Here is a 26,341-nt window from a genome sequence, read left to right as displayed (position 1 = left end):
AAGTGTAAAAAAAGGCTCTAAGTCACTTATTTCAGTGCCATTGTAACTTCTAACAGTCACTAAACAAATACATTGTAAGTTGAGGACTATAAGTAAATTATAAAAATGAATTGTTATTTTAATATTATTCATATGGTGTTGGGTTCTTTGCTTATTATGAATCTTAAGAATTATGTGTTAGAATAGATTTGGTTCATTAAATACCAAAACATTAGGAAAAGAATTCCTTGTTGCAAGATTGTCTGTTTGCTTTAAAAATCTTTAGTATTATCCAGTGTTACTATCATCATTTGAATTGTGTATATTTTTCTCCAGACATCCTACGCGCAATTGTTGGCGGCAACATGTCTTTCAAAACTTGTATGCAAAACCACCCCTTTACCTATTCAACAAAGAATGGACATCAGTAAGCATTGTTTATTCTTTTCAATAGTAAAATTATGTTTATAGTCTCAATGTAGATTAAAGTATAGTAGCAATTTAAGCATATAACTTTTAAAGAATTCATTATCATAGTTTCATAACTGAAGGATGAGACTATTTCCTATAATCTGGGATTTCTCATTTTTAGAGATGGTATATAACATAATAACAGAGTTGGAAGGGACCTTGGAGGTCTTCTAGTCCAACCTCCTGCCCAGGCAGGAAATGTGTTCAATTGTTTGTTTTATGCTTTATATAAATAAGAAAATGTAAATACCCGAGCAGGAGAAGAACCACGTTTGTACAAGCATCTAGTATATCTTTGCAATCAAATAGAATAGTTTGTTGACAGTAATGTATAGTCCTTAAAATGAAAATAATGATAGGTATCATATTTAAACTGCTTTGTAGAGTGTTACACTGATCTTGAATACAAAAAAAATTGGATTAGTTTGAGTTATTTTGGTGAAATCAGGTACATAATATGCTATGTAATATTTTGACTCAAGTGATTCTTTCTTGTGTGTTTCTTTGCAGCTTTGTCTTGCAGTTCTATGTCCCTAATATACATTATAGTGTAGGATCTCCTCAGTGGTGGGCTCCAAATTTTTTAACAACCAGTTCCCTGCCCTAATGAATGGCTGGGTGGGTCATGTGACTGAGTGGGCGTGGTCAACTACGTCACTTGTATGGGTGGTACTTATAGGGGACAGGCAGGGTTGGGGAGGGAATCCAGCGGTTTCCTGTGGGGGGTTCGGAGGAAAGAAAGATCCAACTTGTGTGTGTGTGTGTGTGTGTGTGTGTGTGTGTGTGAGAGAGAGAGAGAGAGAGAGAGAGAGAGAGGGAGAGAGAGAGACTGCGTCAAGACTGGGAAAGCTGGCTGGAAGAAGAAGAGAAGCTGGGAAAGCTGTACCCAGACGCTTCCCTGATCCTCTCATCCCAGAAGCAGCAAGCTCGCACTCTCCCCTCTCTGCTAGCCCTCTTCTTTGCATGGGATCGCCCAGCAGTGGAACCGGAGAGGGAGAAGGGGGCAGCAGCGGCTGCTAGCATTAAGGGGAGAATGCCACAGAGAAACGGGAGCACACAGAAACACTGCCCCTTCTCCCTCTCTGTCTCCATTGCTGGGTGATCCCATGCGAAGAAGGAGGCTAGCAGAGAGATGAAGTGTGCAAGGTTGCTGCTTCTGGGACGTGGGGACCTGGGATACGTCTGGGTCCGGCACACCTGGCTTCACTTCTCACAGCCAGCATTTTGGGCCAATTTTTGCCAGAAAAATTGCCAGAAAACGGCCCGAAAAACAGGCGGGGGCAGGGCCAACTGGTGGTCCAATTTGCGACTTCTCTGAAACATGCAGAATCTGAACAACCAGTTCGGGAGAACTGGTCTGAACCGGCAGCAGCCAACCTCTGGGTCTCTTGCTTGTGCACGGAGTTGGACTAAATAACCTACAAGGTCCCTTCCAACTCTGTATTCTGTATTATAGTTTATATTCTCTTCTTCTCTAGATATTAATAATACTATTGTTGTTCACAGACTGAATGTGAATACTTCTCACTATAAAATTTAGCTTTGGAACATGGAAACATTTCACTTCAATGCTGAGGCAGGCTTCTACAACTCTGCATCCTACCTGAATGAATTCTATAATTGCTTTTGCTTAATCACATAATTACATTAACTTAGTACAATTAGTACAATTGCATCAAATATAACTAGTGCCTTATATTAATAGCAGTATAAAAGAACTTTGCAACCATTTTAGTTATATCTGAGCTCATATCTAATAGGCAGGTAAGCTACATAAAATAAATGCTGCATATATTTGTGGATAAGCTGAGAATTTTAAGTGCCAATATGTATCTAAAAATTTGTGTTCAGCTTAATCTTCAAAAGAGCTCATCTGTGATGCATATAATTATCTTTTTTATTTCCCATATATATTCATATGTATCAGCCCATCTGCAAGTAAGGAAGCCCTGAAATTTGTAGCCAAAATATCATGAAAAATGAGGGTTGGTTTATCCATTGGTAGAGCATTTTCCCTTATTCAGGTAGTCCTTGACTTACAACAGTTCATTTAGTGACCATTCAAAGTTACAACAGCACTGAAAAAAAGTGACTTATGATCGTTTTTTACACTTACAACCATTGCTGTATCCCCATGTTCATGTGATCAAAATTCAGATGTTTGGCAACTGACTCATATTTATGATGGTTGCAGTTGTCCCAGGATTATGATCACCTTTTGTAGCCTTTGGACAAGCAAGTCAATGGGGAAACTAGATTTACTTAAACAACTATATTACTAACTTAAAACTTCAGTGATTCACCTAACAACTGTGTCAAGAAAGGTCGTAAAACGGGCCAAAAATCTGGCAAATGTCTCCCTTAGCAACAGGAAGTTTGGGCTTAATTGTGGTCATAAATCGAGGACTACTTTAGTTAAAAGTTTGAGAGTCAGGCTATATGTAGTTAGACTAATATGTGCGAATATACGATAATTTCTTAAGAACTCAAAAGGTAGTTGATTTTACAAGTTCTTTCATCATTTATCTTTATCATAATTTAAATTAGAAGATTGTGCTGTCTTTAACCGAAAATAATTATTTAATTTTTTTATATCTTGGCACAGGAAACTATATACTAAATTATATTGCATCTCGACCAAAATTGGCCCTTTTTGTGATTCAGGCTCTTGTTCAAGTAATTGCAAAGATCACAAAATTAGGATGGTTTGAAGTTCAGAAAGACCAGTTGGTTTTTAGAGACATTATTGCTGATGTTAAAAAGTTTTTACAGGTAAGAAAGAGAAAATGTTTGTTAAAAAATAATGATAAAATATGCAGAATATTTCTTAGTCTTTTGCCCAAGATAGGCAATATTTTTGGTTTGAGGCATGCCCAAATATAGATTTTTCCTTTATTATGCATATATTTTCACAATCCAGTATGCAAACATAGAGCTTTCTATCACACCTATAAGCAGGCACAAAACTTTCACATTTTTTTCTTTTTACAATCCTTTAATCCCTTTATTCGGGGTGGAGTCAGGGTGATTAAATGGAGCTGAGCATTTACTGGCTGGATGTCCTTCCTGATGCCTACGCGGAGTTTGCAGCAGATATTTTCTGCTATATGGGAGGCTTCAAAACACATCAAATACCAAATTCGATCAGTTTTGAAGCAGTCGAGTGTTGAGGTATTGAGTGCATTCAAAGAAATGCACATATTTTTGTTCTGTGTGTTCGTACTGAAAAAAGGAAGATGAATAATGTAGTTAACATGAATGCTTATTCTCAAAGCCATCTAAAGCCTTTATTCATAGTCTGTTTCTGTTATAGGGGACCGTGGATCACTGCATAATAGGAGTAATGATTCTTTCAGAACTAACTCAGGAAATGAATTTTGTAAGTATACTTCTTTCCTTCATATTAGTTTATATTGCTACCAGATTATTGTCATAGTGTTTTGGAGGCAGGATTAATGAAAGGGAAAACTACACAATAAATAGGATAAAAATCCCAAAGAGAAACTTTCTGTCAAATAAAGCTTGAAAATGGATTGTTTCAAAACTCACTGAGTGAATAAAATAGGATCAGTTTTACTCATATTGTAATTAGTTATAATAATCTGAAAAAAGAAACAGAGCTTGTGTTATCAGCAGGATCTGATATGAACCATCCCATTCATAGTTGTCACTGTATGTACTCTCGATATTTCTTTTCTTTTTTCTTTTTAACCTAGGTTCCAGAAACATCAAAAGGATCTGTCTTATTGACAGGCCTATTACTGTGCTCTTCATTTTTAATGTTCCATAATAATATTATTTAAATTTGTTATACGTGACCACTCCAATGGACTGTGCATGGTTGTATTTGGGCTTGGCCTGATGATAATTAAACCAAAGTTACCGTTCCTGTTGCTGGTTCTGCTGCTTTTAGATAACTTGCTTAAATCTTTTTTCATTCAACATAAGTATAGTAAGACTACTAAGGCGTTGCTATAAATTTTAGATAATGTATTGGCTGGATTAGAAATAGTAACATTCTTTTACTCATAATAGTGCATTTTATGGGTATATAGTAACCACCTGTAAAATCTGTTTTAAATAATATAATATTCAAATGAAGAGTTTTCTTTCTTTTTTTAGATTGATTATTCAAGACCTTCATCAAAACATCGTAGAATTGCCATCTCTTTCCGTGATACCACGCTAAAAGAAATTTTGATGTTGGCATGCTCACTGCTGAAAGAGGTGGGCCCAAACACTAATCATATTATAGTGAGATTATTTATTTACCATCTGAACATATTTTGTTGCTATTTTATTCCTAGAGTCACTCGTGGATATATTTTTTAGCCAGAAACATATGCAGCTAGATTAGTATGAAATGCATGGTGAGAAAGTGATAAATGAGTATTTGAGATTCATTTATTTTTCAAATCTAAATATCACCCATTTCACTTTCGGAGTTGGGTTATCTGCAGTTAGACTAATATGTGTGTATATATACAATTTCTTCTTAAAAACTCAAAAGTAGTTGATTTTACAAGTCCTTCCATCATTTTCTGTCTTTATTATAATTCAAATTAGAAGATTGTGTTGTCTTTAATGCAAAATAATTGTTATTTAAATTTTATTGTCCACTCAGAGTTACAATGGCACTGAATGAATGGTGATAGTTATAGTTAACAATTATAGTCCCTTGAAGTCCTGGTCGTCCCAACACCTCTGCAGTTATAATCATAATCTGCATGCTTGGCAGCCAGTTCACACTGATGATGGTTGCAGCAGCCCACAGTCACATAATTGCGATTTGTGATCTTCTCTACTGGCTTCCCACAAGTAAAGTCAATGGGGAAGCTGGTAGGGAATGTTGCAAGTTGCTCTGGTAAGTCTCCCTCACCTGTGCATCCTCCCTGAGCTTTGCTGCATGTGCACCATGCCTCCTTGGCCACACTCACATCCACTCACATTTGTGAGTGATACATATTGGAATTCTTGACATATTGTATTGGGATTCTTAAGATAATGTCATTACATTATTCAGAAATATGTTACTGAACCACATTTTTTAAATTTGGATTTAGATATTGGCAAAACCATTAAATCTTCAAGATCAACAACAACAAAATTTAGCAATACATCTTCTGAAGCTTGTCCTCAATTGTCTTAACTATGACTTCATTGGTAGTTCAGCAGATGAATCTGCAGATGATTTGTGTACTGTACAAATTCCAACAAACTGGAGATCAAGTAAGAGAATAATCACTGATAATAATCTATTTACTTTTTTCTAATGTGCCTTCCAGATGTGTTTGGATTCTGAAGTAGCCAGTCAGTAGAATTCTTTAGAATAAGTGTGGGGCTATCATTATCTGTTGGAGCCTGAAAACCCTAGTATGACAGATTCTCAAGACACTGAGGATGAAATTATTTCGTGCTGATTTGAATATAGATTTTGATGCAGTTTATATACTGGTATGCAGTGCACAGCTTAGTGTAATTATGTGAGATTTATTCAGTTTTTTAGGTTCGAGGAGATAAACAGCAATTTATAACCATCTGGCCTATCACATGTTGTCTTGACACTGGTCCATGTTGACACAGTCTTACTTGATTAGATGGATTTCAGGAACAACTCCTTTCATGATGGTGTGAAGGGAAAGAATCAATGTCATGATGGGTTCAGAGGATTTTGCTATCTCATACCCAATCATAAATTATTCTCTTTTTGGGGAACAAGTTGTTTGAACGTATGGTGTCATCCATTTGACATTAAAACATTCCAGGCCCACACTAAGCCACCAATTCATATTCTGACAAAATAATATATCCCACAGAAGTTTAGTTGATTATTTTGTACGTATTGTATATCTACCTCTTTCAATATGGTTCATATTCATACAAGTATATCAAAGGAGTCTCCTTTCTGACATGGTATGATTTGGATTTCGATGAAGTGTGGACAGAATCTAAAGAGAGACATGGGAATTCTTTGAAAAATGACTGAAAATTCATCTGTGTTAGTGGAATTTTTCTGCCTAATTTGATCTGTGCCTGATTAAATACCATACTAGATACATTGTATTTAATTTATCTAACAGTTTCTTATAAATTATATTTTAGAAAAAGATTTTATTCTGAGACTGCTTGAATTTCATATAAAGTAACAATAATTTAAACAGACAAATGCCATCTGGTAAATTATTTCATGACAAAATGTCTTTTTTTTCTATAAAATCCAAATAAATGTGCATAAAAAACCGTAACGTTAGAAAATGGACAGTTGTATTGCAGTGTCATATAATGGAATTGTGTTAGAAATTGTGAAACAGAAATAAAACTACTGTTGAACATGAAAAGGGGCTTCTCAGAGATAAGCCCCTTTTCATGTTCAACAGTAGTTTTATTTCTGTTTTCTACTCTGTTAGCTGTTGCTCTTAAATCTCAATAGGAATGAATATTCAAAAACTTCTCAAAGTTTTATACATTATTTTAAATGTATAATTGTGTTTTTGAGAGAGACATGAATTAGAAAAGACAAGCCATCTATTTATTTTCACTTTTGTTCTTCTCAGTTTTCCTGGAACCAGAGACTTTGGATCTCTTTTTTGACCTGTATCATTCCCTCCCTTCAATGCTGTCTCAGTTAGTAAGTACAAAGCATCTTTAGTCTTTTTTATTTAGTAGGAAACTTTCTTTAAAGATGTATGTGTTTGATAAATTTGTCCAACTAAAAAGTCTTGTTACTGTATGTGTCCTGAAATTTTATTATCTTTATGCTTTGCAATAGAATCCTTAGTTCAACCTGGGAAGTATACTATTGCAGATAAGGTCAGTAGGACATTTAATATTGGGCAATCCTATTTTCTGGCTTGAGGAGACGGCTGCGGTGGCACCTGTGCTCCATAAGCAGTAACTCATCAACACATTTAGAAAAGTAGGTACTGTATGGTCACTGTTACTATTGCAGTTATATACAGATGGTTCTCAACTTACAACCACAGTTGAGCCCAGATTTTCTGTTGTTAAGTGAGTCATTTGTTAAGTGAGTTTTGCCCCATTTTATGATCTTTCTTGCCACAGTTGTTAAGTGAAACACTGCACTTATTTACTTAGTAGAAGTAAAGAAGAAGAGGGCCGTGAAAATATTTACAGACCCCTCGCATCCTGGACATAAACTGTTTCAACTCCTACCCTCAAAACGACGCTATAGAGCACTGCACACCAGAACCACTAGACACAAGAACAGTTTTTTCCCGAAGGCCATCACTCTGCTAAACAAATAATTCCATCAACACTGTCAAACTATTTACTGAATCTGCACTACTATTAATCTTCTCATAGTTCCCATCACCAATCTCTTTCCATTTATGACTGTATGACTATAACTTGTTGCTGGCAATCCTTATGATTTATATTGATATATTGACCATCAATTGTGTTGTAAATGTTGTACCTTGATGAACGTATCTTTTCTTTTATGTACACTGAGAGCATATGCACCAAGACAAATTCCTTGTGTGTCCAATCACACTTGGCCAATAAAAATTCTATTCTATTCTATTCTATTCTATTCTATTCTATTCTATTCTATTCTATTCTATTCTATTCTATTCTATTCTATTCTATGTGTCTGAATTTTGATCACATGACCATGGGATACTGCAACAATCATAAGTGTGGTCTTTTCACCCATCACAAACATTTTAATTTTTGCATGAACAGGAAATATCGCAGACTCATCCCATCCCTAGTAATAAAAATACAACAACCACAAATTAAGTAGTAAATATTGTAGATTGCATTCTTACTAATCATGATGCTCAACAAGAATACACACATGCAGAATGTATAGCATCAAATCAAAGGAGTAAAAAGACTTCTTAGCCCGAATTCTCATTTTACAAAAGGATTTTAAAATAAGGTGGTATTTTGGTCCATTTTCTACTTCTTTATGTCAACTCCCTAATTCAATCCCTAACAAAAAGAGAATTTTATCTCCCATTCTAGCAAATAAACAATGTCTGTTTTGCTTTCTCCTCTCCCTGACATAGAATGATGAATTTATGAGCCTTAGAGGCTTATTGTAGAGAAGAAGAAAAAAAAATTTAAAAAACAAAGAGGTTGTATTAATAAAACAATGTGTTATTGTCCTCCATAAGCAGAAAATCAACAGAAATCTGAGCAAAGTTAAGAAAACAAAATACTTGGGAATCCTATTTTAATCTTCTAAGAGTAGGCAAAAAACCCATTTCTCTCATGTGCAAAAAAACTTCCAATGTAATTATTTTTGTTAATCATCTTGAAAATAATTATATTTCTACTATAATTGTGCTTCTTAGTCTGAAGTGCTGAGCCTAATATTTAATGGTATACAAATTAAAGTAAAAGTAATTCAGAGTGAGTCCTTAAGAGGAATGCTGCATTTTAAATGTACTGCAGAAGATAATACCTTTCTTTCTATTAGCTTATTCAGTCCTTAGAAATCTCAAAAATGGTAGCAAAATTCTATTCAGTCATGATCCTGTAAGGAAACTCAGAGTATAATTTATCCTGTTTCCCCAAAAATAAGACATCTCCTGATAATAAGCCCAATTGGGCTTTTGAGCGGATGGCAATAAGGCTAAGCGCTTATTTCAGGGTTCAAAAAAATATAAGACAGGGCTTTATTTTTGGGGAAACACGGTAAGTTATAATAGATTGTTCAGAAAGCAATTAATTACATTTTTCTCTTTTAATATTTTGGTTTGTTACATGGTTATTGGTTGACGTTTTGTTAGAATTTTGGCCTATGACTAAATAAAGTCTGGTACTTGATTTGTTATAAATTTCCTTCCTTCCTTTTCATAGTTGGGGCAGAGTGATGTAGCTCAGATTTTATTATGTAAATTGTCTTTATGATAGTGCATAATTTGTTTACACTTGTCTATTTTTGGCCAATAGATTGGTTGGGTGTCTATTGTGAAATAAATCTGAAATATTTATAACAGGAGTGGATTGTTTTTCAAGACCAGCCACTCATTTTAAATATTGAATTTTCAGAGACTGCATTCTACATGTACTTTCAGGCAATGTTAGCACAAATAGTTATACACATTCTAGAATGGTTGATGGACTAGCTATTCTTCCTTCTTTCTGTTATGTACTGTGCCAATTTCTGTGCTTTGTTTTGGCCTTGTCTTATCATAGTTGCAGATGTTGCATTGCAGTTCAGATGTTGCATTGTAACTGGTTGGCATTCACATAGCTATTGCAATCAAAACTCCATTATTATTTTGTGAACCACTTGATTTATACAAAAATGTAGATATCTATCTTTCAATTGTAGGCATCTTGGAGATATTACACATCTTATTGTAATTTATTTCGCCTTACTAGATTTTTTCCCCACAATGGTAAATACAAATTGATGGCAATTTTTATATTTTAAATATGTATATAGTATGACTATAGCTGCAGGCTCAACTTTAAAAGTGTTTTTAAGTAAATACAAATGAAGCAAAATAGCAGCAAAGTCCTTGCTTGGTTCAAAAACCAATATTTATGTCCCACTTAATACATTTTTTAAATCATTATTTCCCTTTTAGGCACTTTCCTGTTTAGTTCAGTTTGCTTCTACAAGACGATCCCTATTTAGCAATCCAGAACGTGCCAAGTATCTTGGTAATCTAATTAAAGGAGTAAAAAGAATACTTGAAAATCCTCAGGTAATTTCCCCAATTTCCTCATAGATTCGAGTCATATTTGTTCCATTTTTTCTTAGGATATCTTTATTGTAAATATTAAGATTGATATTTAGTAAAATAGTTAAATAGCCAATGGAGGCATTTGAAATGATAGTGCCAGTTTTCAACTATGTCTTATGTCATCTGATCTGCCTCATATTTTTGAGCTAGTGCTATCTATGTCTGAATGGGAATTCATATCTATCTGGATTTTGTTCAACTCTGGTTTAATAGTTCAGAAAATTGTCTGATTTTAGTTAGATTAGTTTGGAATGAATCCACTCAAGCAAGAATTTTTATATTTCAAATATCCTGGTTACCAATTTCAACAACTCTGGGCTGCTTATCATATAAAAACAGTAGAAAAATAAAACCCAAAAGACAGTGTCATCTGGAGAGAACCTCAAACAGCTCTCTGTGGAGTTAATAGCAAACAAAAGGTTCTTCCTCAAAAAAGCCATCATCATTGCACAGCATAAAGAATAATTTCCTCTTTTTTAGGAGTTACTGGCTCAACCTCTTCCCAAATAATTGAACGAACCTGCATCTCCAGTGCCCCGATCCAAATCTTAGCAATTTTATCTGCTAAATGCCTACAGATAGTCCTTGACTTAACAACCTGATTTCAAAGACACAGATACATATGTGGTCATGTGACACACATTTTGGGCACTTAGCAACCAGCTCACCTTATGGCTGTTTGTTGCTGGTTTTGTCTGGTTAAATCCAGATTTAATAAGGGGATGCATTTGTTAAAATGTAATTTTTACTGTTACCTTTCACACTTTATATTACAAAAAGCAAAACATATACATTTTATTGAAGAAACTATTGAAGAAAAATGACATTCCATAAAGGTAGACATGTGCAAGAAACTTGTATGATTTTTACGTTTTAATTCATCCCTATTTTTAGTGAGCAATATCTGTGGAAAATTATATACGCTGTAGGTATAATTTTTGGTAGAAATCTCCTGTTTGAGGGGAATAATTGTAAGGATTGTAACTGTAAGAGGGTAGGTAAAGAGTATTCCTCCATTAAAAATGGTATTCTAATAGAAAGGCAACTGAATGGGATGGTGGCATGTCCATGGCAGAATTAAATGGCCAGCAGGAACTGGACATAACTTTGCCCCTGACCTTCATCATCATCATCACCCTTGTGACCAAAGGTACTATAGGCTGTTTATATAATAAGATTTGTACTGTAAGAAGAGGGAGAACACTTTATCAATGGAGTAAAGATTATCAACTCCATGCTGTCTCTGCAGTGGTCTGGGAATGAGACAGAGGACACATCACGAGGAGAGGATCCTTAAAAACAGATAGCGAGGCATCTTTGCTCATAATTAGAAGGAGAGTGATCCCTGCTTTGAAAAAAATGTTATATTGCTTGTTAGGTTTGTGGAAAACTGAGGAATGAGGGAACTAGAGGAAAGATAAAGCAGCCTGCGAATTTACAAGTTCTTTGCATGCACGGGCCTTTCTTAGTTTATACCTGATGTATAAATGTCTGAAAAAAAGGGGCGTTAGTAAGTTCATAGTAGTAAGCTTTAAACTGAGCAGTATGATACGGTTTGTTACAGTGAAGGAACAGGAGATGCATGTAACACACTTCTGTTGTGGTTTGTAGCTTTTGTTACATGCAAACTAACTTCCACGTTCTATGATCTATTTTGGGAATAAGAAATAGCCCATGGATTTTGAATTGCTTTAGATCAGGGCTGTCAAATTCCCAGCCTGCGGGCTGGATGCATCACGTGCTGGCCACAACCATGTCCATTTTAGCGAAGGGGGAAAAAGTCCTAATATGTCACATGCCACCGCCGTGACACCGTGAGTTTGACACATCCCTGCTTTAGATCATAAAAGAGTAAAACAACTTAACTTTCTTTTGCCCAAGTAAGTTTATGCTGTAATCCTAGCTCCTGTAGCCTGGTTCCTAAGAGCAAATAATAAGAAGGAGCCAACTTTAAATCTTGTCCTTATTCCATCCAATGGGATATTTTATTTTATTGTTATTTATTAAATATATACAACCACCATTTAATAAAAATTAACTGAGCAATTGTATTAAAATAGTAATGCACTGAGATCTTATTGAATAGTTTGTGGGAAGTGTGAGTGTATAATAAATCATTTGTAACATAAAAAGCGTTTATCACTCTTATTTGACTTACAAGACTTCTGCATACACAGATATTAGCTATTTCATATATTTAGAAAGATGCCTGGCTGCTGCATTAATTGCCCTTTTTCTGATCACCCCATATGTATTTTACTTCTCCTCTGTGCCTCTGCAGTGACAGTAAATTGTGTTGCATTCTTAACATACTGCTGATTTTCCTCCAGGATCACTGCAAAGCCTATTACGATGTTCTATGAGGAATCACAGCTTCTACTCCCACCAACAAATTTCTATCATGCAGATAATTCTTAGGTGTCTGACTTCACAAAATAGTTTGCTTCACAGTTATTTCTTTGAATATTTGTGGCATATACAATGACATTAATAATTAATTTTTGATTTGGGGATGGACTGCATCTTCTTTTTTTTGTAGACCTATTAGTTATTTCTCTCTAGAACTCTCATAATGAATGCCTATTTTATTTTTAATAATTTAGGGCTTATCAGATCCTGGTAACTATCATGAATTCTGTCGATTTTTGGCTCGATTGAAAACCAATTATCAACTTGGAGAATTAGTAGTTGTGAAAGATTATCCAGAAGTTATTAGACTGATAGCAAGTTTCACTATTACTAGTTTACAGGTAAGATAATAATAGAATGTTTTTGTGATTGATTTGATTATTTTAAAGGAGGGTGTATGTAGCTTGGTGACTGATTATTTTATCTTTTATCTGCCAAGAATATTCTAAGATTGTCAATTTAGGGGTCCATCTGTTTTTTACAATACATAATCATGGGTTTTCTTACCAAGATGTGAAGAAAAAATTGCAAATAACATTTGTGATTGCTTGCATTGGATTGAAACGTACTCTAATGAAAAACTCATTTCTTTTCTTTGTAGCACTGGGAATTTGCACCAAACAGCGTTCATTACTTGCTAACCCTTTGGCAAAGAATGGTTGCTTCAGTTCCTTTTGTGAAATCATCAGAACCCCATCTCTTAGATACCTATGCACCTGAAATCACAAAGGCATACATTACTTCTAGACTGGAATCTGTTTCCATGGTTATAAGGTAATCAAGAGTACAGTTCTCCATAACTATAGCTAGCTCTGTTGCACAAAGATACTCTTTCTTTCCTGATACTTATTTTTAATTTGGGTAACTGCATTAATATTGTTTTCTGAAATAAAAAAGGGTGCTTCTGAAATCAATTTGCTCCAATGTAAATCTTCTTAGGTTTCATTATAAAAAAACACCATTAAATTCATCATTGTTGAATTAATCAACAGCTTTCATCCTTTAAAAAGCACCTCCTTCTGACAAGGTTTATGCTGATTTCAGCTGTTCGTTTGTGGATACTGACTATAATGTCATTTCAAACTGTCCAGTGATTTTTACATTGTCTGTTATAATTTTTATATGGATTTTAGGGAAGGTTTGGATGATCCCTTGGATGATACAGCCACAGTATTTCAGCAATTAGAACAGCTATGTACAGTTAGTAGATGTGAATACGAAAAGACTTGTGCTCTTCTTGTACAGTTGTTTGACCAAAATGCTCAAAACTATCAGAAGTTGTTGCAGTCATCTAGTAGAAATTCTCTGGCAATCTCAATTCAAGAAGGTTAGTATATATTCTTTTTCTGATTTTAATTGTGCATATGTCTGCCATATATGTTTGGCTCACTTATTTATTTTTTAATCAGTTTTTAGTGCAAGAAGAAATAATATTCCCAAAAAACATATTGTATATGTTGTATACAATTGTATATGTTGTAGAATTGTATATTCTATACAATATTGTATAGAGTTATACAAAACAGTTCAACTTTTTCTAACTTCTTTCTCACCCCTGCCTGAGGGGATCTTCCAAACTTCTAGGACAAAATTGTGGGTCAGGAGGCTATGGGAGAAAAAAGGAATTAATTCTTCCCCATTTCACTGAAACATTACAACTATGAAGTGGCTTTTTAAAAACTAGTTATGATTTTTCATGTAAGAATTACCACAGCGCAACTATGGTGTCCCTTGGCCCTTCCATCGTTTAGACATTAAGACTCAATAAGTGCTAATATGTTTTATGTTATATTTTAGACTAGATTATGTTTGTTAGTTACAATACCCTGTATTCTGTTCTGGGAAGTCTCGGGGGGGGGGGGAAATGGGGGAGGGGGAAGGGGAAGATTATAAATTGATTGACTGCCATTGTACAGAAATAATGGTAGAATTAAACAAGTTGGAATGGTGTAAAGTCGGGGCTGCTCGGTAACCACTACCGAAGGGAAAGGGTAAGGAAAGAGGAGTAAAGAAGGAAGAAAGTAGGTAGGTAGGTAGGTAGGTAGGAAAGAAGGGAGGGAGAAGAAAGGATAGGAGGAGAAGAAGGAGGAGAAGATAGAGGGTTAGAAAGGATGGTAGTGAGAAGTGGGGAAGAGGAGGGGAAGTAGAAAAGTGAGGAGAAGGATGGTGGGGAAAGTTGAAAGGATGAGAAGGGTAGAAAGGATTAAGGGAGGGAGTGGCGGTCGAGCAGCCCGGATTGAGCATAATTTGAGTATAGGATCGATTGTTGTATAAGTGATTGTATTGTACACTGGTTAAACTGTGGGAACTATTATGGAAAATAAAAAATTTTGTAAAGAAGACTCAGTAAGTGCTGAAGGTGAAATAAGAAATTTAAACTTCAGGTCATTTCCCCGTGTCAGACCTCAACACTGTGTTAAATAGAAGCTGTGTGTTTTTAAAAAAACGTATTTAACACAAAATAGCAATAAGTAAAATAAGCAAATTATTTACTTATAAATAATTTTTATTTATAATAAAAATATAATTTATAATAAAAAATAAATAGGAATAAAAAAGGGGAAATTTTAATACTTTTAATGCACTTTTAAATGAATTGTTATGTTATGTTATGAGGAAAATATGAAATTACAAAAATTTATTGAAAGCTAAAGTTGATGAACGTGGCAGTGAAAGAGTTAAGGGCTAGAAGAAAAAAACTGTGTGGTGTTCCCCTTCCCGTGGTGCCCTAAGCACATGATTATTTTGTTTAACGGTTAAACCAGAGCTGGCATACGTATTTTTCCATCCTTACTGGCTTCCACCATGTCAGACAGTGCTTAGTATGTTGCCTTTTGGTTTTAAAGTTGTTGTTCAGTATATCTTTAACTGAAATCAACTTTCTTGGCCTTTCTTTTCCTCTTGACCCTCCATTCTTCTTCATATATTCATAGAATTATTGAAAGATGGGTTGGAGGTCATCTGGTCCAAATCTTTGCTCACGGCAAAACTCATTGCAGTATCTCTGACAGATTACTGTTCACCCTTTGTCTGCCAACCTCTACTGGAGGCACATGATATAGCAGCCTGTTCCATGAACTGACAGTTGCTGCAATCAGCACCTTTTGTGATTCATCCTCATTATCCTCTCAATGTAACCAGATTAATTTAATATACATCTTTTGTGGTGGTGAACACTGGTGTTCAGTCTGTTTATAGTTCATCTCACATTCATTGATATACCCTATCTCTTGATTGATCATATATGAGTATCCTGTCCCCTTTTTATTGTAAAAATGTACCCCAATTCAGCCTACTTTTATATTTCTACTGACATAATCTAATTATTTCATATAACAATATAAACAGAATAACACTAAAACACAGCCATTTTTCTTCTTTTTATTTCTTGCAATAGATCACATACTATATATTACCATTCCATTAGGATTTATATGGCCTAACATTTGTTGATTAGTTTTCCCATCTTTAGTAAATATTTTTTGATTTGTTGATTAGTTTTCCCATCTTTAGTAAATATTTTAACTTGGATATTGTAAGCTACCTTGAGTAGCTCCACAGTGAGATAAGCAGCATATTTAACAAGTAAATAAATAACTTGCAGTCACACCATTTTCTTTGTCATACACAACTACCTTATTTTTGAAACATTTATTTTCTCATCCATGTCCTCATTGTATCATACAATTTTTCTAAAATTCACTGCAAATCATTTAGGCTTTACATTAAAAATCATAACAAAAAACCCCATAACCATAACCACTACTCCATTTATCACCAGCAACATAATCAAATTAACTTGATTAGTTCCATTTCCATTGGTCAGTTTGGTCTTTCATATAACACTTTTTAGTGCGGGAAGATTTAGATCAGGGGTGTCAAACTCGCACCGTCATGGCATCGTCATGTGACGTATTGTGACTTTCCCTCCCTTTGCTAAATCGAGCGTAGGCGTGGCCAACGCATGACACATCCACCCCCGGGCCACAAGTTTGACAGCTCTGATTTAGATTATCAACTGTCATTGCATTCATGCTCATACAGCATTCCCTTCTAGCGAACATACTTAACATTGTATAAAATTAATTTTAGCGTGAAAAATGTTTTAGATTTAAAGTTTTCCATTTTACAATGACATAAGGGGAAAAGTGGTGATACTTTAACAATGACAACAAAAGTGGCATCAACATATAACGGGTAAAGACTGCTTCATCCCAGGCTGGCCAGGGCAGTCCTGATGATAAGAGACCCTTAAACTAACAGAAATATTACAAGACAATCACCCTTATATTCTTCATGTTACAATGAAAGAAAGGAAGATATATTTTCTCTTAGTGAGTGCTCTTTTTTGTTACTCATAAATATTGCTGTTATGTAAACATGCATTAGTACTTTTATTAGGAACTCATTTGAAAACTATTGCCTTGGCCTCCCCATCCCTCCTTGGTGTACATTATGATGGTAATAAAAATAACCTAATTTACAGAGTTGTAAGGAATTTTGAGATAATGCACGCAGAGTGATTTTAACATTCATAAAGCAATATAGAAGGGATTATGATGATAATTAAAATGAAGACACATCTTTCCAGGATGATATTCATTTAGTTCTTTAAATAAATTAAAGATTCTGAATATCTTAAGCCCAGAAATTGTGTGGCCAAAGCCTAGCTTTTTCTTTTTTTCAGAAAAAAGTCAGTGATTTTGAATTACTATTAGAAATAATTTTGACATTGGTTTATATTTCTGCCAGTGTTTATGTAATATTCAGTTTCTTTTCTGTGGACTAAACATTTCTGCTAGCCCAGAACAATAAATGTTACCTCCCCTAGTTATGCACACTTTAATTTAGATGTTTAATGGCTTTTAATGTTCCAAAATAAGTTAATATAATATTAAGACCTCATTTTATTATATTGTCTTGCTCTTCGTATCGATTGTGATGCAGTCATGGTTTGCTAAAACAATAATCCCCAAGAAATGGGTCATTAACAGTAGTTAACGATTACTTGTGATCTATGGTAATGACTGATTTCTTTGGGATTATTGCTGTTATAAAACATAATTACAGATTATTACTGCAATAATTATTTTGGTAAAGAAAAAATATTCTCCTTTAGCAGCTGGAAAAGAGCAATACTGAATGTTTTGAGCAAGGAAGTAAGCACAAATGCGAAGGAAAATGAATTTTATTTTCTGTGTACAGGGACCAACTGAAGATTATTAGTGAAATACTCTTTGTGCTGACAGAAGTACTTTTGAGTTTAATGTTGCATTTTGAGGTGGTTATCAATCCATGTTATGGCTGTCTCAATTTCAATCTTACAGTATTCATAGATTCATATATGGTGAAATTCTGGAATTGTTACTGGTGAAATAAGGAGTTTCTAAGCATCTAATATCATTTGACTGTTGTCAATAAAGAAAATGCCAAATTTTATATTATTGTTTGTCATATTAGTTGCATAGATCTTAAAAATGCTGAATTCTGAATACTTTATTTTTCTTTGTATAAAATTTTTCTAGGCTTTTGACAGTAGCTCAGTGGGGTTAATAATAAAGCAGCAATAATTGCAGAAATTTTAGAACTAAAACTAGTTAGTTGTTGAAATCATCCAATGCCTTTAAAAATCATTATGGGTATACGGACTTCTTTAACTTAGGCAAGTGATCCAAGAGTTTAGGAGCCAGCAGATTATAACAACCTGTTTTTTAACTCAGTGATGGTGAACCTTTTGTGCTCAATGTGTCAAAAATTCAGAAAATGCCTATCTTGACTGCTGGCATGTCTCTCACACACAGAGAAATACTCACACACAAAAGAGGCACTCTAAACCTCTTCTACAGACTCTCTCCTCTCGTCTCCTTTCCTCTGGATTCTCTAGAAGCTTTGCAAGTTGCATAACAGGATTCACACAATTTTTGGATGTCTCAGAGGCTGCACAAGAACATTGCCCTCTTGATTCGCAGAAGGTCCTGGGATTTCTACAGACCCTCCGGAAGTTGTCCAAGAGGGCCCTAGTGAGGCCTCTGGAGCCTCAGAAAATTGCATGAGAATGCTTGTGTGTTATTTTCAGATGCCTCAGAAGCTGCGTAAGAGTAAAGCCCTGTTGTGCAACTTCAAAAGTCTGGAGGTCTAGCATGTCACCAAAAATGGTATAGTGTATCACCTGTGATATGTGTATCATAGGTTCACTATCCCTGTCTTAACTGGTATGTTCTGAATCAGGCGTTCCAGGATATTTTAAAAGAAATATCCTGGAACCCCAGTCAAGGTTTAGGTTGCACTAAATTCAATATTCCACTCATCAAGCATAGTTGTGCCAATTGGGTTTGGGAATTCAATTCTCATTGTCCCCACAGTATATTAGCACAAGAATATGGGAGACATAGTCCAAATTATATGAAAGGCCCCCAAATTGTAGTACTGTACCAAAAATAAGACTTCTGTTTACCTCAAAGAATAAATATCTTACTGCAGATAGTAAAGTTGTGCTTTAATCTATCTTTGCCAGGTTACAATAGGCTGAGAAATGGAAAACAGGGTTATGTCCTCAGCAATGTTGAACAGTTAACTGTCACTGATTCTCCTCCACTTTCTATTTTATAACTCTACAAACTATTATAAATAATTTTGTAATCTTTTGAAATCACCATTTGAAATACCCCATTCTGTGATGGTGCTCTCTTTTTAATACTGTGTCTCTTGAAACGGGTATCAAATTCAAGGCCCAGGGGATAGATTTGGCCTGCAGGGTGCTTAGATCTGGCCTGAGGGTATCCTGGATATAGTGAAGGACTGGCTCACGGTGCCTTTGCGAGTGAAAATGGAGCTTGCGAGGGTGCCCCCCCCAGCTCTGTTTGCACTGGCAGAGGTTTTCAGGAGGCTGTCACAGCTGAAAACAGAGCTCAGAAGTCCATTTTCGCTGGCAGACCACTCGGGCCACCATAGGTGCCCCTACTGACACGTGATGTCATGCTGGCCACACCCACCCTGGCTGCCACCCCCCCAGGTCAAACACAGCCCTGATGTGGCCCTCAATGAAATTGAGTTTGGCACCCTTGTCTTTTTTTTTTATTTGCATTTATATCCCGCCCTTCTCCGAAGACTCAGGGCGGCTTACACTATGTTAAGCAATAGTCTTCATCCATTGTATATTATATACAAAGTCAACTTATTGCCCCCAACAATCTGGGTCCTCATTTTACCTACCTTATAAAGGATGGAAGGCTGAGTCAACCTTGGGACTTAAAATGATAAATGAATTTCTGGGACACTTAAAACAATGGTCCCCAACCTGTGGGCCACAGCCCACTGATGGGCTGTGAGGGGATTGCAATCAGGCCGTGAAACAGCCAGCTCATGCGTACATTCCCACTTACACGAGCAAGTTCCATTTGCATGAGCAGCAGGTGTGCGTGTATGTCACACATGCAAATGGAGCTGTGTGTGCTTGCTGGCCACTTGCGCAGAACCTTCCCCTTCCCCTTCCCCTCTTCACTGGTCCCCAAAGACAGAAATCTTGGGGAACTCTGATTTAAAGTAAAATAAATGATTTCACTAGTATTAGGAATGGACAAGGAATAAATACATCACTTTATTTTAATAACTAAATTTTAATTTGTAAATCAAATAATAGAACCCTGCAAGTGTTTTGCATAAGTTGTTTCTAGATGTCAATTTATTTTGCTTGCTATTATATTCTCAACTGACAGCTGTGTTTTCAGACAATTGAAGCCATTTTCTTCACTTGAAAAAGTAAAAGATACCAAAGGAAACAATGATAGTGTGGGCTAAAAGTTTTGGATACTCAATTGATCTAGATAAATGGCAACAGTTATGGGAAAGGATCTATAAATTAACAATGTCCACTGCATATAAAGAAAATCAGTATAAAATGTTTTATAGATGGTATATGCCCTCTGAAAAACTGGCAAAAATGTTTAAAGATATATCAGCTAAATGTTGGAAATGTCACCAGTTACCAGGATCTTATTATCATATGTGGTGGACATGCCCAGAAGCTAAAAACTATTGGAACAAAATTAAGACATGGATAGAAGAAATGACCCAACAAAATATTGAGTTAAAACCGGAGCTGTTCCTATTGGGTATCCTCCTAGAGAAAATTAATAAAGAAAATATTTATTTGATTATACATGTAATAACAGTGGCAAGAATTGTTTTTTGCACAAAATTGGAAAGCAGAGAAAATACCTCTGGAAGGGGAAGTTATTAAAAAAATTTAGACTGCAGAAATGAATAGATTAACTTTGATGATTAAAGAGAGGATTCAGAATATTTTAAGATAGGGGATCAATTTTACTGTTGGTTAGAAAAAAGATATAGAAAAGCAAATTGATAGCTATGAAAGAAAATGGTATAATTAGAATATTGTACTTGTGAAAAAATTGTAATATATTAAATTGAAATGAAGAAAGAAGAAACAATAAAAAGATGAAGCCACGAAGAAAACACTTAGATGTCACACAAAAGGAATGATTGATGTATTAAATGTTTGTTTATAAAATAAAAAATAAATAAAAAAAGTAAAAGATACCTGTAAAACCAATAGATATAAAAGTTCCATAGTTACAGACGTCTAGAGTCGCTTTTGATGAGATGGGCAGCTGTATAAATGAGAAAGAGAAAATGTTTCCTTCTTAGCACTATTGGTAGATTAGTCAACGTTAGCTTTTCTCACATCACCCATTGTGAAAGGCTAGAAATTTAAAATAAATTGATAAAAATACTGAAGTTCTTGACTTGTATACTTTTAAATACACTCCAAAATAAGTTACACTTTGCAGAACTGAAAGTTGTGGAGAGTTGTGTTCATTTAATTCCATTAAAAACCCTGTCCACAGAATATATATATATATATATATATATATATATATATATATATATATATATATATATATATATATATATATATATATAGGTCTTTAGTTGTTGGGTTTTCTCCGTGTAAATTGGAAGTGTCTTGGCGGCGTTTGACGAAGTCTCATTCGTCATCTTCAGGCTTCAGCTTCGTTCTGGGCTGAAGCCTGAAGATGACGAATGAGACTTCGTCAAACGCCGCCAAGACACTTCCAATTTTACACGGAGAAAACCCAACAACCAAAGACCTATATACAAACACCCGTGAAAACCTCAGAAAATATATATATATATATATATATATATATATATATATATATATATATATATATATATATATAGTCACAACAGTATATATAAGCATTGACATGTAACAACTATATAATGTATAAGCATATATATGAGCATAAGTACGTAATAACTATATTAATTAGATATAATGAAAGGGAATAATAGGACAGGAACGGTAGGCACGTTTGTGCTCTTATGCACACCCCTTACAGACCTCTTAGGAATGGGGTGAGGTCAATGGTAGACAGTTTTTGGTTAAAGCTTTTGGGATTTTGAGAAGAGACCACAGAGTCAGGTAGTGAGTTCCAAGTGTTAATAACTCTGTTACAGAAGTCATATTTTCTGCAATCAAGATTGAAGCTGTTTACATTAAGTTTAATGCAAATTATAAAATTTTATTCATTTAAAAAAGATAATGGTTTTAATGGAAAAATTAATTATTTTGAAAAGAGATAAATATAATTAAAGGTCATGTCAAAATAGCATTCTGTATCATAAGTAATAATTCAAATAATGCAGTATTAGTAGTATATAGAACTCTTGTGCCTTTGATGAGAAAAGAAAGCAAGCAAAGAACGAATTTGTAAGCTTACTAATATGCAGAACAAATGAACTAGGTGTTCATTTAAAAATTAGTGACTCCCCTTTAATCCACAGTTTAAGAAGCCTTGAATCAGGTCATTAGATATAGTTGCTGAACTCATCCTTACACAAGCTTTCAACTGAAGAGTGGTCTTTTCTGCACAGGTGATTTTTTAAATATTAGGTTGCAAGCAGTGGTGGGCTGCTGCCGGTTGTAACAACCGCTTCAACCAGCACCGAAAATGTGAGCACGCACCTTCCGCTCTTGCGCATGGTTTAAAAAACATGGCGATATAAGATGGGATAGCACCGGGGTAGGTGGCCAGGCCCACCCACGGGTTGCAACTACCAGTTCGCCTGAATTGGTCGAAACCGGCAGCAGCCCACCTCTGGTTGCAAGGAGAGATGTTCATTTGGAGAGAGAGTCAAGGGAGTGTGGTGAAAACTGCAACAAAATCTACCCCTTTTGTATGTGTGTGACACCACATGCCTGTAGTTTGTGTAATGACTGGGTTGCTACTTTTATTATTTTAATTGAAGCATTGGTTCCTGTTACTGCCTGTGATTGGATATTTGTAACATGTTAAAGGCTAATGGGTAAATGTAGAATGAATATGAATGCTCTTTCCAGCATTTGTCAAGAGATCTATAATGCAGTAAAAGCAAGTGAATTGCAGTAAGTAAAGCTAGACATATGTATTGGTATTTTGATCACAAATTAAGTATGTGGAAAATAGACTCCCCAAAAGAAAAATCGAGTACGCTTTTTATATCTCATCTAGTAAATGTTCTTTTTGAAGGCTAAAGAAGAAATTGCCAGAAGCAGCAGCAGGTTTTAAAATTTGTTGAATAAGATCGGTAGTGAAACTAAAGTATATAATAATTAGCAGCAGTTTTTAACAAATAAAACCACAACCATGGAATTAAAATCTCATCTAAAGAGAATGAGAAAGATCAGAAACTTGGTGAATAGAAATGCTTAACAATGTTTGTTTTAATAGTTCAGTGTAACATAAACTGAGAATATTAATATTTTGATCAATAAATGTCAAAACTAGCCCATCCTTGTTCCCAATGAGCATCACTGAATGGTCTCAGAAAATTACCTGCTTTTCTTCTTACTTCCATAATTTCCTAGTAAGCATTAGAATCCGCAGTAAATATTTTATCTTTTTCACTCTCCCTGCATTCCAGGACGTTTGGCATGGCTTGTCTACCTTGTTGGAACTGTTGTAGGAGGAAGATTAACTTATACCAGTACAGATGAACATGATGCAATGGATGGTGAATTATCCTGTCGGTATGTATTAACGGAATAGAACTATATGTCACAAGAATAAAATATATTTGAATAAAATCATATTTTACAAGATGGCTAAACAGCTTTTAAACATTATTTTTGTGAAATAAGAAATTTTGCTAATGACCCCGAATACAGACCCTGCTGAGTGTATTTTCAAACATTACATTGCTTAAGATCACCTGGAAGAGTTGAGTCCATTATTGAGCACACCGAATGGTGGCGTTGAGATTCAGTTTCACTTTAAAAACAAGATTTTCCATGATGCATCTACTTAACAATCTAAATATTGTTAACAATGGCCACATTGAGAAACCAGCAGAGCACATGATATAATAGGCTTTGTTTGCTCCCATCATTCAACAATGGAGGTACTGAACGTTGTATGTGTTCTTCATGAATTAATTCTTTTAAAAACTGTCCATCATTGTATGGTATTAGCAAGGTGATTCAAAGTGGCTTTAAGCAAATGGTTATATAGTCCTCATTTAGCGAACACAGCAACTTGGTTGCTAAGTGAAACCATGATTGTGCTCATGATCTTTCTTCACTTTTCCTTTGCTTTATAGACATGTAAGATTGTACATGCAAGGATTGGTCATAAAATTAATTTTTCATTACCTTCGTAAGTGCAAACAGTCACTGTAAGAATAGTTGTTAAAGGAGGATTACTTGTCATCCATAAAGGAATGTTTACAGCTTTCACTTGTTGAAATGCAAAGGCTGGCATAGATTCATGAGTAGCTACTCTAGTATTTAGCTCTCTACTGTTTCCTAAACTATAAGTTTCTGGAACCCAATTCAGGACTGTACCTGGAGTTGGCTTTTCTGTGTATCAGGCAAAAGCTAAATAATATTGTATTTATTTATTTATTTATTTGATTTCTATACCGCCCTTCTCCCGAAGGACTCAGGGCGGTGTACAGGCAAAAATAAAACAAACAGTACAATATATATTTAAAATGCAATTAAAAAACTTATTTTAAAATTGGCCTGAAAATTAAAATATACAGTGAGCTAAAAACCCCATTTAAAATTAATTAATAAGAATTTTAAAAATTTGATAAAATTCAATTTAAGACAGCCCCGCGCGAATAAAAAGATGTGTCTTCAGTTTGCGACGGAATGTCCGAAGGTCAGGTATTTGGCGTAAACCCGGGGGAAGTTCGTTCCAGAGTGTGGGAGCCCCCACCGAGAAGGACCTTCCCCTGGGGACCGCCAGCCGACATTGCTTGGCGGATGGCACCCTGAGAAGTCCCTCTCTGTGAGAGCGTACGGGTCGGTGGGAGGCATGTGGTAACAGCAGGCGGTCCCGTAAGTACCCAGGCCCTAAGCCATGGAGCGCTTTAAAGGTCGTAACCAGCACCTTAAAGTGCACTCAAAAGGCCACAGGCAGCCAGTGCAGTCTGCGCAGGAGCGGTGTTATATGGGAGCTACGCGGAGCTCCCTCTATCACCCGCGCAGCTGCATTCTGGACTAACTATAAACAGTATAAATGCTGTGATAAATTCAGAGAACTTAAGCTCCTTGATAAACAGAATTTAATAGTGCAATCACCAAGCCTTTTTCCTTAAGAAGAACTAGGCTGTATAAATTAGATGGATGGATGGATTACTTTTGATAGAGTGCACAAAGATGTCATTTAATGTTCAGTGAAATGCCAGCAGTTTTGTTTGGTTTTTTGTTTGCGTATCAAGGGTAAACATAATTTTTCTGTTTTTCATTTCAGAGTCTTTCAACTGATTTCCTTGATGGATGCCCAGTTACCACGTTCTAGCAATGAGAAAGTAGAACTTGCAATACTCTGGTTTTTGGATCAGTTCCGTAAAACATATGTAGGAGATCAACTTCAACGCACATCAAAAGTAGGTGCTTTTCCTAACTACTCCAGCCCTTCATTTTAATCAGTCTGTTTAAAAATATGTTCATTGTAAGGCAGATTGGAAACGTTAATCCTAGCCCACATGTGCTTTTACACTCATGAAGAGTCCTGTTACTTTCAGGAGGAGATATAATCTGTGCTTACAGAATGAGATCTATTTAGTTCATTGAAAAGAATGTACAAGCTCTTTGGATGAAGGAGCATTTTGTAAGCACAGAACCTGCCAATTCGTGGAACAGAATGCTGAGCTATTATGACTAGTCTGCGGATGTTTGAATGATGTTTTTTATCTTTGCAGTCAAGTTCATTTTGGTGTGCCGTATGTAAGGTTTTCATCAGTTGTATTCATTAAACAGTTTGAGATTTCATTACATTTTGTCTTTTATTTCAAGCATTTAAAAGGTTTGGTATATAGTATTATGTGTCACAGTTGGATAGGCAAGATTTATTATTTTAATAGCTCTGTCTGTTTGACAGTTACTCATTTATGTCCTTTTTACTGTATCTCACACATTATTTGGCTTTTTCTGCATTTTAAACAGGAGGGGATCAGCAAGATACATTCTTTAAGAAAAGTGCCATTAATTCACTCTAACTTTAGGGGACACACATAATATGAAAAAGCTCATCAGATGTTTCTGAGAAAGGCTAGAAGAATTTTGTTTGTGCTTCAAGCAAGCCTTTTCCAAACAAATCTTTAACAATTTATAAAATGCCTTTTTTAAAAACTTATCCGCTATAGTAATCAGGCTTTCTGGCAGGCAGACAGTTTGAAGACTTCTCTCCCTCTCGCCCCAGTTGCATGGACAACCATTTTCT

General features: G+C 35.2%; 1 protein-coding gene across 3 annotated transcripts in view; it reads left to right on the top strand.

Annotated features, from left to right (window-relative positions):
- Window positions 1–26,341, top strand: part of RANBP17 (RAN binding protein 17) — a 225,166-nt gene that overhangs the window by 12,040 nt on the left and 186,785 nt on the right. For all 3 annotated transcript variants that reach the window (XM_058180874.1, XM_058180853.1, XM_058180863.1), the window contains exons 3-14: window positions 316–406; window positions 3,056–3,222; window positions 3,764–3,829; window positions 4,573–4,677; window positions 5,514–5,679; window positions 7,005–7,078; window positions 10,017–10,136; window positions 12,779–12,925; window positions 13,186–13,358; window positions 13,718–13,911; window positions 23,535–23,640; window positions 25,370–25,505. In XM_058180874.1, the coding sequence (XP_058036857.1) occupies window positions 316–406; window positions 3,056–3,222; window positions 3,764–3,829; window positions 4,573–4,677; window positions 5,514–5,679; window positions 7,005–7,078; window positions 10,017–10,136; window positions 12,779–12,925; window positions 13,186–13,358; window positions 13,718–13,911; window positions 23,535–23,640; window positions 25,370–25,505 (1,545 nt within the window). The remainder of the gene's footprint in view (window positions 1–315; window positions 407–3,055; window positions 3,223–3,763; window positions 3,830–4,572; window positions 4,678–5,513; window positions 5,680–7,004; window positions 7,079–10,016; window positions 10,137–12,778; window positions 12,926–13,185; window positions 13,359–13,717; window positions 13,912–23,534; window positions 23,641–25,369; window positions 25,506–26,341) is intronic.

Source organism: Ahaetulla prasina, chromosome 1 (genome assembly GCF_028640845.1).
Source record: "Ahaetulla prasina isolate Xishuangbanna chromosome 1, ASM2864084v1, whole genome shotgun sequence".
Lineage (NCBI taxonomy): Eukaryota > Metazoa > Chordata > Lepidosauria > Squamata > Colubridae > Ahaetulla > Ahaetulla prasina.
Note: the sequence above shows the minus strand (reverse complement) of the source record. Positions and strands in the feature narration are given on the sequence as shown.